Below are 18,206 nucleotides of genomic sequence, written 5' to 3'. Positions count from 1 at the left end.
CTGAGAGCTCCCACAGGGGAGAGACCCACGGTGTCACTCAGGACACAGCTATCTCTGCCCTGCACTGCTCTGCCCAGCTCACCCCACTCTCCCCGCCGCACCCGCTGGTTCAGCCCACCCAGACAGATTACCACAGCCATTCACCAGGGGAAAGGGACCAGGTAATATTATCAGCAATCACAATCCTCTTCCCCTGCACAGACTTCCTGAGAAAATGAAGGAGCTGGTCTGTGCGGGGCAGCTGGTAGCTTCAGCACTCAGATCCTCCCAGCTCCCAGATTCACCCCTCACATCTACCAGCGCCAGCCTAAACCCAACCTGGTTGTTAAATGGTGACTCCTCCAGCCGCTTCCCGTACAGGGCCAGTTCTTCTCGCACCAGCCGGGCCCGGGCAGGCGGCTCCAGAGGCCCCAGAACCACCACGTGGGCACCTTGACTCTGCTGAAGGGTCTCCCCCAGGCCAGAATCACTGGACACGCTCAGCACCAGGTGCACCCACTGTGGGATTTGGGCAAAAGGGTAGCGATGAAGAAGGCAAGCGGGGAGAATATTGTTGGAGAAGCCCCTCTCCCTGCCTCATCCCACCTCACCTCCTTCTCACACTCACCCGGGGAAGGGTCTTTGGGATCCAGTCCGAGATCAGCTGCCCACGCTGGTCCACCAACCTGTCAGCCCCATCGACGATCAGCACCAGAGGCTGGCCAGTTTTCAGGGACTGAGCAGACTTGGGCAGTAGCCTCTGCTGCAGCTCCCACACCAGGCCCCTGTGTACAGGGGGGAGGACCAGCGTCAGCGGGGATGGTGTCAGGGGCTATCAATAGGCCTGTCTAGGCGGGGAAGAAACACACCGGTAGGTGCTGGGGAGGGCACTTGGCTCCTCCAGTCGGCTATGCAGATAGGCACAGAGGCGTCTGATCAGGGTGAGGGCAAGACTGTGGTCAGGGCGGGCCCCTGAAAAGTGGAAGAAGACTAAGGGGGCCGCCGCGGCCCCATCCGGAGCCTGCAGGGCTGACACGAGGGATGCCTGAGGGGGAAGAGAACAGAAAACACGGTCACATTTTACACACACCAGCTTCCTGTGCCCCGCCTCCTTAGCCCTCCTGAGCACACACAGCCCTCCCTCCCTCCTGCCCAGGCCTCTGGGACCCCGTACCAGGAAGGCGGTCTTGCCCTGTCCCGACTGCCCAGTCACCAGGCTCAGCCTCCCCTGGTGCTGCAAGAGCTGCCGCGCTGTGTCCTGAAGAAGGCGTGGGCGGGCAGGACTCGGCGGCTTCTTTAGCTGCTGAAAGTTGGCCTGGACCAAGTCGTCATCTGGCACTGGCTGCTCCGGCTGGGCCCCGGGCTGAGGGCACATGGGGCAGTGACTGTCTATGTTTCCACGCTTTTCAGGACCCCAGGGATAAAACTTACAGCCCCCACCAAGTCACTTCCCACCCAGGACCACCCTACCCTCCCTCCTCCACTCCCCTGGCCACCATCCCATCTGCTGACCTGGAGGTAAAGCTTCTGGATCATACTCCACACATCCTGCAGAACCAGCTGCCCAAACTCCTCCAGCCCCCCGACATAGGGCCGGCCAGCCGCCACACCGCCCCACTCACAGCGGTATCTGTGGGCACAGCGAGCACAAGCAGGGTCAGAGCAGGCCTGGCCCACCCCTCCTCGCACCTCTCCAGGCAGGTGCTCCCTACCTCTCCCAGCTCACCTGCGACAGGTGATCCCTTCCTGTCTGCTCAGCCAGCTCTTCAGTTCTGAGATCCGATGGGCAGCCTCTTCAGACTCAGAAATAAAGTCCGATTTCCAGGCATCTGGCACGGAGCTGACCACCAAGACACCCCCAGAGTGGGACTGGATTCGGACCAAAGCACCTCTCCACCCCCAGCCACAGAGCTGGCTGCGGATCCCCGAAACTCCTCAAGAAACTGGCCAGTGGAGATCTCCTGCCTTCAGCTGCAAGGCACGCTCTCTGATTCCTGCTTCTCCATCCTAGACCCCCCTCTTGTACCCTGAACATTAGGGAGAGAAGACACGCCCACTGAGCCTATCTGGCCGTCTGTGGCGGTACCTGAGAAAGCTTGAATCCCGGAAGTAGAGGAGAGGCTGGGCAGAAGGCTGCAGGCGGAGGCCCCGATTCAGGAACTGCATCACCTCCATCTCTGTCACAGAGCGACCTGCAGGGTACTGCTGGGCCTGCAGGGATGAGGTGGGTTCCATCCTGGCCACACTATCCCCTCCCGTGAGACCTGCCGTGACCCCTGCCATGACCCCGGGGCCCTTCACCTCAGTAATGTTCCCCTCTCTCTCCAGACACTAGCCAGTAAAAATAGAGCTAATAGCTAACGTTTATTGAATGCCTCTCACAGGTTGAACATTTTTTGAGCATTCTTGATTTCTGATTCTCATAATAACCTTTCAATGTAGACATCACTGTTTCTCTTTAATATAGGAAGAAGTTGAGGCTAGATTAGTATAAACCATTTTCCATTAAGCCTCACAATGACAGAAGAGAGATCAGAACCCAGCTCTGTCGGATGGCAAAGCCTCATCAGACCTACCGCCTACCTCTCACATCCTGTGGCCAACCCAGAGGTATTGCCCAAAGGAATTCCCTCATCTAGGACTTGGTCACTCACAGAACCTTCTGCCTGTGTTTCACTTCAAGTCTCAAGGATCTGCCTGTGCAGAGTCCCGGGGTTCGTGACACCCCTGCCCCAACCGTGTCTGTCTTACCCAGCGGAAGTGAGGATGGTCAGGGAGGCTGTAGTTGGGGGGAACATAGCCATAGCGGGAGCCCAGGATCCCCACAAACAGCTGCGAGTTCTCCACCTCCCCGAGGCACACTTCCAGCTGTCTGCAGGAAGGTTATGGGAGCACTGTGTCAAGGAGAGGGGGCCCGGCTCACATCCCATAGCATCCAAACAGCACCTCTGGCCTGCAGCCCTCAGCCACCCTTGCAGCCCCAGCCCTGCTGCCACTCAAGCCCCTCATCTCCAACACAGCCCCTCTTCTCAGCGGCTGCCACACCTGTTCCGACGCGTCTCCTCCTCTGTGATGCCCCAGCGCAGGTCGATGGCATGAAGGCTGATGCGGTAGGGGGCCACTCTGGCCTGCAGTGCCGGCAGCAGGGACCTCAGCAGCAGGTCCCGCTCCCCATGCATGTCCCGGAAAGTGGAGGAAATGAAAAGCCGGATGCTTCGCCATCTGCCGGTAAACCAGGGGTCAGCCTCACAGCCCATAGACAGGGCTGTGACCACCGCTCACCCTGCTGAGCCAAGTACAACAGATGGCAGGGGGTATCCAACCGGCCTCCAGTGAATAACAGACTTGTAACCTCAAATGCAGAGCCTGGAAATTAAATCCCACTGGCTATTTTTCGTGTACCCCTCTTGTGTCAGCAATGATTATTATGCACCTACTATCCTGCCCATGAAATGGGCCCAAGTTGCACTGAGAGGTAAACACAATCATTCTCTCCATTTTACTGATCAAGAAACTACAGCTTGAACTTCCCTGGTGGCCTAGTGGTTAAAAATCTGCCTGCAGGGGACACAGGTTCAATCTCTGGTCTGGGATGACTCCACATGTCATGGGGCAACTAAGCTTGTGTGCCGCAACTACTGAGCCCATGCTCCAGAGCCCATAAGCTGCAGCTACCGAGCCCACACACCACAACTACTAAAGCATGTGGGCCTCGAGTCCGTGCTCCACAACAAGAGAAGCAACCACAATGAGAAGTCTGCATACAGCCACTAGAGAATGGCCCCACTAGCTGCAACTAGAGAAAGCCCACACCCAGCAAGGAAAAAACCCAGTGCAACCAAAAAGAAATAAATGAAAGAAACTACAGCTTAAGACATCAAGCAACTAGCCCAAACTTCAGCTACTATTTGGCAAAGCCAGGATGAGAAAGCCATGGCCCGGGCCTCTAAGCCCTCTGTCTGAGCCCTGGTGCCTGCTGCCCGCCTCACCTTCTAACCCCCGTTCCCTAGTACAGTAAGGGGCATGCTCACCATCTGTGTTAGACAAACCCCTGCATGGGAAGAGGAAATGTTCCTCAGCGAATAGAACAAGCAGCATCTCAACAGTCAGAATTTGTCACTTGAGTTTATCTAGGTTTCGACTAAAGCCCCTCCCAGTTCACAAAGGCATAAAAAACAGACTGACCCAAGCTGGGAAACAGGGACCAAGGGGCTTGGAGTATTCTCTTCCAGTGGCCGGAGAGACTGGACCCCTGTCTTCCCTGGGGGTGGTGGAATCTTAAATATTTTGTCCATTTGGCCTACATGTTCTAGAAGCCGGGAGGCCCCACGCTCTGCAATGAACCTGAAATAAAGGGTGACAAAATAAATGAGAACAAAATAGCAGAGTGAGAGGGAATCAGGAAGGTCTTCCAAGGGGGCAAGGGACAAAGATATGGCTAAATTAGGTCAACCAGTTAAATGGAGTTTCTTAGGAAGATTATCATAAAAAGTAAACATAGAGTTAAAATAAGGAAGGAAGCAGAACCAGAGGAATAAGGGAACAGAGAAAAAACCCAGATATAGCCCCTTCTGTATGCATGGTTAACACAGGCTTTCTGTTGGACCAGAGGCAACTGGGCTGAATGAAGGTGTAAAGATTAAGGCTGATCAGCTCTGGGCTTGATGAGCTCTGTACCAGCCTTGAAAGCTCCCTGGGGAGGGAGCAGCATGAGGCTTCCTAACATGGGGCAATGGGTGGCATCCAAAGGAATCAGCAGAGGAGAAAACAAATAAATTGGAAGCCTAATAATAGTGGAGAGAAAATAATAATAATAGTGGAGAGAAAAACAAAGAACAAAGATTTCTGTAGATCAGGCATAAGTAAATAAAGTTAACATGGTATTTCCTCTGAAATGGAATGGAACGAGGTATCAGAGAATGAATGGAATTGATGGGACCAACTCCTGAGTGGTACCCTTAAAAGCAAACAGTATAATCTCCTATATTCCCTTTTCTCCTTTCCTATTAGATTAATACAAAAATGATGGTTGGAGCTGTAGCAGCCATCTTGAACTATGAAATAGAAGAAGAGTATTTGAAAATGGTAGAGCAACAGATAGAAAATGACCAGGAACCTGTAATATTATGTTGCTGCCATGCCTAGACAGCTGTAAAAGCAGAATAATCTTTATCTTGCTTAAAAATAGAAGTGGTTAGAGCAGAAGCCACAGATAATCTCTAAAAGATGTTGTAACAAAGCCCCCAACCTCTCCAATGTCCATGCTATACTTACTTCAGTATCCCATCAGTACAGCCTGAGAGTGTCACATCATTGGGATTCAAATCAGTACTTCTGGCAAAGAAAGAAGTCACAAGGAGTCAGAAATAGTGCCAAGAACACAGAGTCACTGCCCCCTAACACCCTAGGATGGACCACCACCCCCACCTCTGCACCTTTAGTAGGGTTTTGTGCTAGGCTAGAACTGGGGTGGACCATCACAAAGGGGTACAGAGCCAGGCCGAAGACTTCAGAGAAGGTTCTAGCACTAGAAGTACAACAGCGTTAAGAGGCAGAAATGGGGAGGGACCAGGCGAGTGGGAGTATCCCAAGCTTTAGTAGGGACAGACAGGAAATATGGATCACTATCTGCTGGCACTGAGCAAGGAACACGAGCGCCCTTACAGGTAACTTGCCCTTAGGAGAACACCAACAAAGAGGCACTTGGGATTCACATGTTGCCAGAAAAGCTGTTTGGCTGCATTTATCAGTTTCTCATTTGTAGTTCGGCCAAAGACAATGACCCTGTCCACCTGTAAGATGAAAGGGGAAGGGCTGAGACCAGGGAGGTGCCAAAGAGCTCAGGATATCAACAGACAAGATCTCTGAGGGCAGAGGAATTAGGAGAACTCTGAGGTGGGTGTAAATGGCCTTTCTGGAGAGTACTTAGGGTGGGAAAAGTCATTTCACCCTAACTTGAAGAGAATCAAAGTGGAGTTAGGGGTTGCCAAGATATGAAAGCAACCTAAATGTCCATCAACAGATGAATGGATAAAGAAGATGTGATACACACACACACACACACACACACACACACACACACACACACAGAGAGAGAGAGAGAGAAATACTACTCAGCCATAAAAAAGAAGGAAAACTGGCCATTTGCAGCAACATGGGTAGACTTGGAGGGCATTGTGCTAAATGAAATAAGTCAGACAGAACAAAGACAAATACTATATGGTATCACTTATGTGTGGAATCTGAAAAATACAACAAATTTGAGAATAAAACAAAAAAGAAGCAAACTCACACATATGAAGAACAAACTAGTGGTTACCAGTGGTGGGCAATATGGGGGTGGGGGATGGGAGATAGACAGTACTGGGTGTAAGAAAGGCTCAAGGACGTATTGTACAACATGGCGACTGTAGTCAATATTTTATAACAACTGTATTTGGATTGTGACCTTTAAAAATTATATTAAATTTTTAACAAAAATAAAAAATAAAGTGGAGTTTGGGATAAGGGCAGTGTGCAACTGGCACATTTAGGCTCACAAGAGCTGATTGTCAAACTTATAGGAATTCTGTGAGCCAGCTGCTAAATATGGCCACCATCAAATATTAAATTGTATAAGCTCACAATCAAATAAATTACATTAAAAACAAAGTAATAAATACTAAAACATCATCACTTCCTAATTATTTTACCACATTTTATCATTAAATACTCTTGACCTTATTTACACCCATGCTATATATATTACAGAATTACTAAATAAAGGTATATGCTACTGAGCAACTCTTTCTAACTCTGTGGTCAATGAAAAATGTTGGTAGTTTGAAATCAGTCATGGAAGGAGTATTTACACCATGGAAATTAGCAAAAGCTATTAACCAAGACTGATTTTTTTCTAGATTGCTATTGGAGGCAAATATCTACCAGCATAAAAAAAATATTTACCAGCATACCACTGAGTAGGGGGTTGTAGTCAGCAGTGTATTGTGCATAGGTTGCAAAGAAGCTTTGAAAAATGAGATACATCCGTGTGGAGGAAAATGTGGAGGAAGGGAGGGTTTCTCAGGGAAGGAGCAGTACTCACAGGGACCCTTTGGGTAGCCAGAGACAGCAAGTGCTTCCCCAAAGTAGTCAGGGACTGTTCACAGTTTTCATCTGACTTCTGAAGGAAGAAACTCATGTCATGAAGTTGCACGGGAGATGGTCAGTAAACAACAAGTACTGTAATCTGCTAATCTTCAGAACTGAGGAGATCCGAGCCTTTCCTGAAGTTAGCTGTTCCCAGGCTTCTGTCTGGTTATGCAGTTTTGCAAGGTGGGGGTGAGTGTCTGACCTGGACTTGAGCTTGGAGTTCGGTGGCAGTTTTCAGGATGCCTTCCTCTGCCTTAATCACAGCAGTCTTCACAATGCCCCCTCCACACAGCAAAAGCTCCACCTGCTCCGTCCGTACCATCATCATCGCAATCAACAGCAGCACATAGTTCAGAGGGGGCTGATTGGACAAGCATCAGGGTGAAATAGGCTCCCTTATTTTAGAATCCACTTTGCCCACACAAATCTGGAGGTCAAATGTCTCCACTGGTTAGGGAAAAGTGGACAAAGTCCCCCAACTGAGATAGTTTCGAGAACTTCTCTGGTGGTCCAGTGGCGGACTCCACGCTCCCAATTCAGGGGATCCGGGTTTGAGCCCTGGTCGGGGAATCAGATCCCACATACCGCAACTAAAGATCCTGCATGCCACAACTAAGGCCTGGCACAGCCACATAAGTAAACAGGGGATCTTCCCAACTCAGGGATCGAGCCGGGGTCTCCCGCATTCCAGGCAGATGCTTTAACCTCTGAGCCACCAGGGAAGCCCACAAATAAATGAATACTCTCCCCATAAAAATAGAAGGGCTTTGCAGGTGACTCAGGGTAAAGAATCCACCTGCCAAGCAGAAGTGTCTTACCCCTTGTGGGTTGCTCTTGGGAAGGATTCTGTCTGCACTGGCATCTGTCAGATAGACCAGGAGGGTGCGGCCTGGCAGCGGGGGCAGGCTGTGTTTGACGGAGAGGTTCACAGCTGTCTCCAGGGCCTGTCGATACCGAGCCAGCATCTCTCGGTCACATTTCCACTGTCTGCAGGCAGGAAAGAAACGGACGGAGGGGTCAGGGGTTTCTCTGTTTGCCACTTGGAGGCAGACGGGAAGATGAGAACTTGCCACTCAAGTGTAAGTCTCCACCTGTCCACAGCCCGTCTCCAGTGTCAGTAGAAAAAACGGGACAGAACTTCTTTCAGCCCCATTCTACAGGACTCTGCTAATCCATCCCATGGAGTAGACCCACTCTTGGACACTGCTTGCCATGCTTACCACATCAATCCATATTTGCTTCATGAGGCAAGAGTTAACTGCAACTTTTTTGAGGGGTGGGGGCTGTGCAGGGCAGCTTTGGATATATGAGTTGCCTAACCAGGGATAAAACCGGCCCCAGTAGTCAAAGAGTACCAGGGAATTTCCAACTGCTGCTTATTTTTAAATTGCAATTTGAAGAACAAACACTAGCTTCTTACTCTGAAAAATGGCAATTAAAGGAAAAAAAGACATTCATCCCACCTTTCCAAGACAACCTCTATTTCAAAATAACTAAATAGCTTTAGTTCATGAGGGTGGTTCTTTTTAGAGCTCCAGCTAGTAAATATGGGAAATGATAGAAAGTGTAGTATATTATTTGGTATTTGTTTTTAAAAACATCTTCAAAAAAAAAGAAAAGAAGAGAGGGATCAGGAAACAAAGGTTGGTAAAATCTTGATTTTTCACTGAATGGGAGCCCATTATGTCATTCTCATTACTTGTATACATGTTTAAATTTTTTCATCATTTTTTTAATCTAGAGAAGCAAAAAAAAAAAAAATCTAGAGAAGCCAACAGTCTCTACCATTGCCTATCCAGTAGAAATAAATTACAATTAATGAAATGAAATTGAAATTATACATGTAAGGTTTTCTAGTAGCCACATTTTAAAAAGTAAAAAGAAACAGGAAAGATTAATATCACATTTAATTTAGTCTAATGTATATATGTACATATGTGTATATATGTATTTTTCACTCCAACATGTTAATACAAAAATTAAAAATGAGATATTTTGCACCCTTCTTCACACTGCCCTCAAAATCCAGCACATCTCAGTTCCCACTAGTCACGTTTCAAGTGCTCAAGAGCCACACGTGGCTGGTGGCTACCAAACTGACCAGCAAAGACATACTGTTAGAACTGCACCCTCAGCTTAATTCTTTAATGGCCCTGTGTTCAGCCACTGATCCACTGATTCAGGCGAGTCCTGGCCACTGAGTCCTATCAGAAGGTTAGATGAGCCCAGCACTTGTCTTGAATGAAAATGAATGAAGAAGTATCTAAAAGGACAAAATACTGGGAATTCATCAAGCTTACAGAACCGATTTTATACCTATCTTTGAGTCTGCTTGAGGATAGCAATCTTTATATGTATCAAGAGAAAGGAAAGTGAATGGGTCAGAAAATACACAGAGGAAAGAAACAAAAAGAAAAAGAAACAGATAAGACAGAGAAGAAAAAGAAAAGGATGAACCAGAGCATAGGTAGGGAGGCACTATCGTGGACAAAGAGGAAGGGAAAGCTACATAGGCTGACAGAGTTCACAGAAACCAATGAGGCAACCACAGACAATAGAGTGGAGGCCAAACACTGATTTTGTTTCACGATCTCTCTATAGGACAAACTTAAAGACAAGGTTTTCTATGCCAAAGACAATTGGAAACAGTCAAGTCACAGCCACTGGGATGACTGACAAGCATGTTTTCACAGAATAAAAGCTGGGGTTTCCAGATGACTTCCAAGCCCTTTTAGGGTGCCTCTGATGCCCACCCTTTGCTCCCAGATAGCACATACTCACGCACACACCTGGCCTTGTGTATTTCCAGCTTCTTCCGCTTGAGCTGCTCATATATCACAGGGATCATCATTGCTGTACGAAGTTCCCGACGGCTTGGTTGGCGAAACTGCCAGGAATAGGCATGCTTCTTGCCATATTTTGTGTTTTTAATTATTATCCGCTTTATCAGTTGTGTGTTGGAAGGAAATGGCAACTCTGGGTGGCAACAGGTAAGTATCTGAGTTAGGCAGCTTCTATTCCCTCCTCTTATCTTCCCATCAATGCTGTCTTGAGTCCTGACCCTTGGGGCTGGCCAGTGTCTGACCTCTGCCCACCCATACACTGAGAGTGGAAAGTAAGAGGCTGAAAATACCAGTGCTGCTAGCTCATCTGTTCCCAGACATGAGAGATAAACAGGAGTTGGGAGAAGAGAGATATTACCTTTCTTTTCAAGTTGAGCCTCAAGGTCATTGATGGAATCATGAGCATTAAGAAATCTGAATGGAAACTGCCGACTGTGAATCACTGTCTTCTGCAAAGCAAGAGAAGGGTCATGAGCAGAAGACCAAGAGGGATGGGGAGCATCAGAGGTTTCAGGGCCCAGGAAGATGAGATAACCCCTCTATTAGATCTGCCGGAAGGTGGGAAAAGACAAAATAGATATTAGACAAAGGTAGAAAAGAGTAGATGTCCTGAGAGACTGTGAGGAAAGAAAAGAAAGGAAGTAACAGAAGGTTCCCTGTTTCTCTCATATCAGACTCCCTCCAAAGTGAATTAAATCACAGAAATGATCTCAGAAAATAAAAAGGGAAGTTCTCAAACAGCAGGGTGGCTATGAGCTTCCCTAGCCACTCAGAGAAGCCTGGCTCGCCTCACACGTACAGCATGCTGGAGTCTCTGGAGCACAAGCTCGTGGTGACGGGCGCTGATTCCAACCCGCAGCAGGTTGCGCAGGTTCCGAAGCATGGCCATGAAGGGAAGTTTCCCACTGTCTGCCGAGGGTGAGCCGTAGGGTGACAAAAGCAAACAGAGGATGAATAGGAGAGGTCAGAGACCAGGGCAAGATGATCAGAGGCCAGGTAGAATATTCACGTTAGAGGAAATGAGGTACTAATACTAATACATGAGGTTCTAAATACTAATACTTTATTGTCCACAAAAAGTTTTAAAGGCCTGGAAAGATAAAAATTGGGTTGCCGGATCTTGGAGCAAAATCTGTACATTTATGGAATTAGCTATTTCAACAAACAACTTAGGTCATCACTTTGTTGGCTCCAGTTGAGACTGGGCTCAACTGGCAAAATACATTCTCTACAGTAATGATTTCCAAACCTTTTAGATGGCTAAAAGAGAAATTTCAAAGTGTAATCTTATAAATTATATACATGGAGTACTACCAATCATGTAGCATGGACTAAGTGATTACAGGGGTTCAATCTGTATAGTAAATATTGGAAACACTCTTTAGATAAAGGTAGACATAAACAGGAGGTGTGATATTTTCCCTGGGGACCCCCCCAAAACACACTCAGACCACATTACAGCCTTGGCCTATGCGGCCCCAACCCACATCCCAGTCACTAGCCCTACCATCAACAGCTTTCATTAGGAAAGTGGTGGTAACTTTTTAAAGGTTATCTAAGTCTCATTTGAATTATAGCTAGAAAGCTTTCAGCCTTCTGGAAGTCCTGGGGTTCTCCAGTCATAAGTCTTCTTCTGAGTTAGATTGTGTAAAACAATTAAGTTGTATACACAGCATAAATGATATGTGACAAGTCATGAACTATTGCCTCCTTTGTCAACTCATAAGTTTTGCTCAACTGTTGCTATATATGAAAGATATACTAGATCAATTTGATAAGAAATTAAATTCAATATCATATTCTTTGATACACTAGAAAATAAAATGAATATTCATTCTGTAGATAAAGTAGTTCACTGATTTCATTCTAAAAAATTTGTTAATGAGTTACTAATGAGCTTCTGAGGGCCAAAGAGGGATCTGTATTTGTATATCTAATTATATTTTATCTTATATTTTATACTTTACTTCTTACATTTATCTTCATATCTATATATAATTATAAATTATGTAGTTCCTAAAGTATACAATTTATTAGTACATGCATAAAATTTTTAAAAATACATGTACATATATTCTGGTGTATCCTAAAAATTATTTCTGCAATATATGATCCAGTGGGCTGGGGACCACTGGATTAGATTATGAGCATTTGTCTCAACCAAGATAAATGGCACAGTTTTAATTTTCAAGGGCAGAGGGAGGAAGTGGAGAACATGCATACTAGAATCACCAACACATATAAGCTGCCATCCAGGTCTCTTTATCCCACTCTACCCAAAGTTGTATCAAATGTTGGGGAAAAGATTGTCAAGCATGTGTGTATGTCTTTTTGTGTTTTAATTCTCATGTGATTCTGATACATACACCGCCAGTAACAATCACAAAGTGAGAGGAACGATAAGCGGCTGAGCTATTTGGTCTGCCCTGAGTACAATCTATAAATGACAGCTCACAAAAAAAGAAGAGTCAGCTTGGGTTTATGAAGCTCCAAAATATGAAGTCCATAAAACTCAAACAGCCAGGACTTTCTGGTGGTCCTTTCTACTGGTCCAGTGGATAAGAGTCCAGCTTGCAATGCAGGGGACTCAGGTTCAATCCCTGGTCAGGGAACTAAGATCTCACATGCTGTGGAGCTACCAAGCCTGCATACAACTAGAGAGTCGGTGCAACACAATGAAAGATTCTTCAGGTGCGAGGAAGATCCCACATACCGTAATTAATAACTGACACAGTCAAATAAAAAACAAACAAATAAACCAAAAAACCTCGCATGCAGTCAAAAAGTCTACAATCAGATATTTTTTAACAGAAAGAAGCTGATTTTAAACTTTCAAAGATGAAGGAGGAAATAAAAGAAAACATGGATTAGAAAGGGCCTTTTATAGTTAAAAATAAAACTAGCAAAAAAACAGATTGAGAGTAACTTGGTCCTCTCCACCTGAATTCTTTTTATCCATGTGGGCAAATTACCTAGAACATCCATGTTCTAAAAATGGGCTTTGGTGGAGATTTCAATGTGCCACGTCCCAGTCCTACTTTGTTTGCATGAGTGACACAGGTATTGACACAGTGATATCAGAGAGAAGGTAATGCTTTTGTCATGTATTGATAAAGGCTTGTATTATATCACCTAATACATCACCTAATCACGTCTGAAATTATGACCTACCTATGATATCAGTGCTATTCAAAGCAGAGGCCACTGGCCACTTTGGTGTGGTCAATGGCAGACCTGTTAAATCCAGTCATTTCCAGTGACGGAAATACCAAGTGAAAATAACTGCATCATGCCATGGAAACTTCTATTTCAGGGGCCAAATTGTAGAGGCATTAGTGAGGAAGACAGGAAGAGAGTGTGATAGTCAAGGTTACTCAACCGATGAGTTCCTCCCAGACGGTGGCCTTGTTTCCCCGTAAGCTCAGCTCCCGCTCCCAGGTCTCTGGTCGAGCGAGCTTCATCCGCTTCCCGGCTCTGCTAGAATCCCAGGGCCCTGGGAGGTGGCTTCGAGAAAAGGCCTGTAGGTTGGAGGGGTATCTAGAACAGACAAGGGAAAACATCATTTCAAAGGCATCTGAAAATAACTCGAAAAGGAACAGTGAGTCAGTCAAAGCCAGTAAGTCCCAGTTAAGGCCAGGTCTGCTCAAACTATAAGGACTGGGGCTATGGGTGGTGAAGAGTCAGGGGGTTATCCAGATGGAGTGTGTATTTTCTCACCTGCAGCCCAGCAGGGCCTGGACAAGCTGTGCAGGCTCATGGATGTGCAGTCTCTGTACCAACTTCTTCAGGGTGAACCTTTGCTCACTCTTTTTCTCTGACACTGAACGGTAGGTTGTCTCAAACTGTGGAAATATTCCCAAGTCCCATAGGGGTCATTCAATCTAAGACCATGGTCATTTTCTTCAGAAAAAAAAAAACAAGACCACCCAATACCTAGATTTGGCAAAGAATAGGACTAAATAGTAAAACTCTTCAGTGGCTCGAGCTTCTGAGCAGGTGTGTGGGGTCGTGTGTTTCATCTACACAAGGTTGGACTATCAACGGTTAACAATGGATGAATGGCTTGTAAAAAGCAAGATGAGGATTGAAAAAACAGAGAATAGTTGGTTCTTAGAGGGAGAGAGAGGGAAAGCAGCTCTTCTTTAAATCATTGATGGGCTTCCCTGGTGATCCAGTGGTTAAGACTCCGTGCTTCCACTGCAGGAGGCATGGGTTCAATCCCTGGTTTGGGAACAATGTCTGAGACTTGGATCATGCAACTGGAGCACAATGTAAGCTGTGAGAAGTTAAAAAATGAAGGAAGCTGGCTTTCAGAATCTTCCATGGTAGAAGAGCTAAGTTTGGGATATATTAATAGGATGAAAAGACCAGTGGACCAACTGAGGATGTGTTTTCTTGTAATATTAATGTATTTTCCCAATAATCTTATTTTAATGATGATGATATCATCGTTCAGATTGAGGTATTATTAGAAATCCTTTAAATACAGTAACTGATTTAGTTAGTCCTCACAAAAAACCCAAAGAAGTAGGTCCTGCTATTATCCGATCCATTTTATATGTGAGGAAAATGGGGCAAAAGAAGGTGAGTCATTTGACCAAGGTTGCATAGCCAGCAGGTAAGGAGTGGGGGTGGGGTGGGATTCAAAACTAGGTGGTCTGGATACAGATTCTATGCTCTTAACCACTATGTGTGTATGTGTGTGTGTGTGTGCATGCTAAGTCACTTCAGTCATGTCCGACCCTTTGTGACCCTATGGCGACCGTAGCCCACCAGGCTCCTCTGTCCATGGGATTCTCCAGGCAAAAGTACTGGAGTGGGTTGCCATGCCCTCCTCCAGGAGATCTTCCCAACCCCAGGATTGAACCGGCATCTCTTATGTCTCCTGCGTTGGCAGGTAGTTTTTTACTACTAGCTTCACCTGGGAAGCCCTAACCATTAAGACTAGTGCCTAATTTGTTATTAAAGTAAAAAAATAAAAATTTTTTATTTGGCTTATTTTTTTTTAATTCCTATGGAAGGTGGAGATTTCATAATGCTTTTAACTCATTTATCCAGCTGGACATGACATCTGTCGGTAAAGAATGATGCCAAGGAGAGCAAAATGAAAACAAAAGGAGCCTTTCCCAGTGTTCTCAAAGTCCCAAAATCACAGCTGAGAATTCCAAGGACACTGGCATGTGCCTGCTACACCCACTACTAGTATTTCTAGACCAAATGGAATTCCATTTCTAAATATTAGTTGAGAAAAGATGGTACGTGTACATGTAGAACCCCAGAAAAAGGCACTCACCATCCTCTGTTCATCTCGAATAGGCCAAGTGAACCTTGGCAAATAGGTCTGTGACTCAGAAAATGTATGTTCCTTCTATAAGGACAGAAGAAACCGTTTCAAAAAGGGAAGGGATGGTTGTCCCTAGAGAGACCCATTCCAATAGCCCATCTCTATCATAAAGGAAATGGCTGGGAAAGAGGCCGGCCCTGCTCTCTGCTGCCTGAGCTCCACTCAGCTCCTCTGCATTTCTCTGCCTCCCCCTGTTCCTGATGGTAGAAGCACGTCAGCTGTTTAAAGGAGGTGGCGGGCGGCGGGGGGTGGAATCAATGTGTTCCCTCCCCCCACCCCTGACAACTTTCTGGGGAAAAGGGGCCAGGCTGTGAATGACCAGGGTTGAGGCAGGGACTGACTGGAGGGCGGGGTGGTCGTCGGGGGCGCCGCTTGGCCCGGTGCTTCCGAGGGTTGTACTTAGCCAGCTGGTACTCATCAAACTGGGAAAATTTGTCCCTCATCGCAGCACGCAGGCAGGCAGGCAGGGGCGCGAGACAGTCCTCCCGTTCTCGACACAGGAGCTGTCAGAGAGATGAAAAACCATCAGGGGTGAGACCACTTCATGGGGTTCAGTGACAGCACAGGACACAAAGTCCCCAGCCTCAGCTCGACAACGACAATTTCTGTGGTCCTGGACCTGTCGGCAGACTTCTCAGAGTCTCCTTCTCTTCACTGTAAACACGAGGTCCAGAGTAACACCAATGTTTCTCAAACTCTGTCCAGCCCTTCTCAATCACGCCCTCCCTGTTGGGCAACCCAGCCTGGTACTGCAAGAAACTGTCCTGTCTGGGCACCAGGCTTGAGACGGCAGGTCAAAGTGTCTGAGAGTTTTCTCCAGGGATGCAGTGAGCAAAGGAAAGGGAACCAAGTGGGAATCCAAGCTCAGGAAACTGAACGCCATACCTGGTAGAACCTGGCCACCTGGATCCAATCGGAAGGCAACTGGACGATAGCACAGAAGTACCGTCGCAGGTAGGGGCGGCAGAGTGGCAGGAAGGCAGCAATGGCCAAGACTTTGTTGGCCACATCCCGGACATTCAGCTGCTGCCTGGCGTACAGAGATGCCTAGGGAACAGGGTAGGTAGCACTGGCCTCTCAGCCACCTCTTCATAGCATCGTGCCATAAACTAACTTCCTTATCTAACCTGCCTGCATAAAACCTTTCCTGAGCCCTCCATATTGCCTATAAAGTCCAAGCTTCTTGGCTTGGCATTCTACATGCTCCATAATCTAGTCCTTATTCACCAGTCTTCTCCTAAGTCTACACACTCCGACTTAAGGGTCTTTAACCCTTTCCCTCTTTGGAGGGCTTCCCTGGTAGTCGAGACGGTAAAGAAACTGCCTGCAATGCAGGAGACCCAGGTTCGATCCCTGGGTCGGGAAGATACCCTGGAGCAGGGAATGGCAACCTACTCCAGTATTCTTGCCTGGAGAATTCCATGGGCAGAGGAGCCTGAAGGGCTACAGTCCATGGGGTTGCAAAGATTGGACATGACTGAGTGACTAATACTTTCACTTTCACTTCCCCTCTTTGGAAGACCTCTCACTTTTCAAACTGCTGATTTATCCTTCCATCTTCCAAAGTCTAATAGGAAATATTTTCCCCCTCTTCTCTGCTTCTGAGACATTTGCTATCTACTACTCCATTTGTATTTATATAATATCTGGGATTGCTTTTACTTCCCTAACAATACCACACATGCCCTAAGAGCCAGATACAAGTTTCATTATCTTTTGGTATAGCCCTCAAGACATTGTGTATTTAGCCTGTGTACTTACTAAATAAACAAACCCTAATATACTCTCTCAATCCTCTCTTCCCCTCCTCCTCAGAGAACCCTAGGGACTGGGCCTCAGGCTCACCCCAAGATCCTACTGTCTTCCTAAGTAACGCTCCTCCTGCCCCTAATACAAAGCTGCCCACCATCCCTCTCATGCACTATAACCTAATTCCCTTCCTCCTAGCTTCCCACTCCCATCCCTTCCTTCACGTCACAATACCTTGAGGATAAACTCAGGCTCAAAGTGGGCAACTTCGCTGCAGACTTTGAGGAGGAAAGCCTGGGTAGGGTACGCTGCATCATCTGTGTTTACATTTGCCACCAGCGAGGAACACAGAAAGCTCATGAGAACCATCTGGGAATCGAGAAAGGGAGGAAAGGGGTCAGAAGGACCAACTTAAGCATCCACTCAGGCCAACTTACAAAGTCAAAGACAGAGAGAAAGAACCCAGATTCAGGAAGATGTCTGTCTGGCTAAGAGGTCTGAAAAGAGGATTAGCAAGTGAAACACCAGAGCTCCTGCCCTTTCTTTCCATGGAGGGGATCTGGATCAGCCTTTGGTGACCATTCGTCTCACCTTCCCCATGCCCTCCCCTCCACCACCACCAACCTCTCCCAGCTCCAGAACTTTTACCTTCACTTCCTGAAAGACCTGTTCAGTAGGCTCAGATTGAGATTCAGAGTCTCCAAGGGAGAGCTTCAGGGCCAGCTCCTCCTCCTCCTCCTCCTCTCCCAAGCTTAGGCTATAAAAAGGCATTTGAACCTCTGCCCATTCCTTCTCTTCTGGCTTTTTCTCTCCTGAAGATGACCATCGACCCTGGGGATAGTGGCAGTTGTTAATACCAGCACACACCCACAGCCCCTCAGACAGATAGCTGAAAGCAACACCCAGGGCTAGGAAGAGTCCACATCTATCTTCTAGCACCTAAACTCTCTCCCTTCACACCCCAGCATGGATCTGTCCTGTCTGATGGAGTGAGACACACTGGCACACACACACACACACCCTTTCCCAAATCAACATTCTGAGTGTTTGCTCAGATGATTCATGATCTGCTTTCATCTTCTTATTGATGTCATAGCCTAGAAGCCTGGGGCCCCTCACAACACATCTTCTAATTGCTATTAAGGTATTATGGAGTTAGA

At 46.9% G+C, this 18,206-nt stretch overlaps 1 protein-coding gene across 1 annotated transcript in view; it reads right to left on the bottom strand.

Moving 5' to 3' along the window:
- The window catches only part of TEP1 (telomerase associated protein 1), a 49,438-nt gene that overhangs the window by 18,754 nt on the left and 12,478 nt on the right, over positions 1 to 18,206 (bottom strand). Inside the window, exons 3-27 of the mRNA XM_065940118.1 lie at positions 17,695 to 17,877; positions 17,281 to 17,415; positions 16,183 to 16,344; positions 15,639 to 15,800; positions 15,247 to 15,321; positions 13,671 to 13,795; positions 13,333 to 13,490; positions 10,753 to 10,862; positions 10,312 to 10,402; positions 9,900 to 10,086; positions 7,929 to 8,097; positions 7,313 to 7,471; positions 7,064 to 7,141; positions 5,644 to 5,771; positions 5,254 to 5,313; positions 4,165 to 4,323; positions 3,025 to 3,201; positions 2,731 to 2,851; positions 2,066 to 2,190; positions 1,706 to 1,819; positions 1,492 to 1,609; positions 1,154 to 1,342; positions 849 to 1,024; positions 608 to 764; positions 319 to 498 (exon numbers count right to left, since the gene is read on the bottom strand). Coding sequence (XP_065796190.1) covers positions 319 to 498; positions 608 to 764; positions 849 to 1,024; positions 1,154 to 1,342; positions 1,492 to 1,609; positions 1,706 to 1,819; positions 2,066 to 2,190; positions 2,731 to 2,851; positions 3,025 to 3,201; positions 4,165 to 4,323; positions 5,254 to 5,313; positions 5,644 to 5,771; positions 7,064 to 7,141; positions 7,313 to 7,471; positions 7,929 to 8,097; positions 9,900 to 10,086; positions 10,312 to 10,402; positions 10,753 to 10,862; positions 13,333 to 13,490; positions 13,671 to 13,795; positions 15,247 to 15,321; positions 15,639 to 15,800; positions 16,183 to 16,344; positions 17,281 to 17,415; positions 17,695 to 17,877 — 3,498 coding nt within the window. The remainder of the gene's footprint in view (positions 1 to 318; positions 499 to 607; positions 765 to 848; positions 1,025 to 1,153; positions 1,343 to 1,491; positions 1,610 to 1,705; positions 1,820 to 2,065; positions 2,191 to 2,730; positions 2,852 to 3,024; positions 3,202 to 4,164; positions 4,324 to 5,253; positions 5,314 to 5,643; positions 5,772 to 7,063; positions 7,142 to 7,312; positions 7,472 to 7,928; positions 8,098 to 9,899; positions 10,087 to 10,311; positions 10,403 to 10,752; positions 10,863 to 13,332; positions 13,491 to 13,670; positions 13,796 to 15,246; positions 15,322 to 15,638; positions 15,801 to 16,182; positions 16,345 to 17,280; positions 17,416 to 17,694; positions 17,878 to 18,206) is intronic.

The sequence above is a fragment of the Muntiacus reevesi genome, chromosome 7 (assembly GCF_963930625.1).
Source record: "Muntiacus reevesi chromosome 7, mMunRee1.1, whole genome shotgun sequence".
In the NCBI taxonomy this organism is placed as follows: Eukaryota; Metazoa; Chordata; class Mammalia; order Artiodactyla; family Cervidae; genus Muntiacus; species Muntiacus reevesi.
The sequence above is the reverse complement of the archived record's forward strand: the minus strand, read 5'-3'. Positions and strand labels throughout refer to the sequence as shown.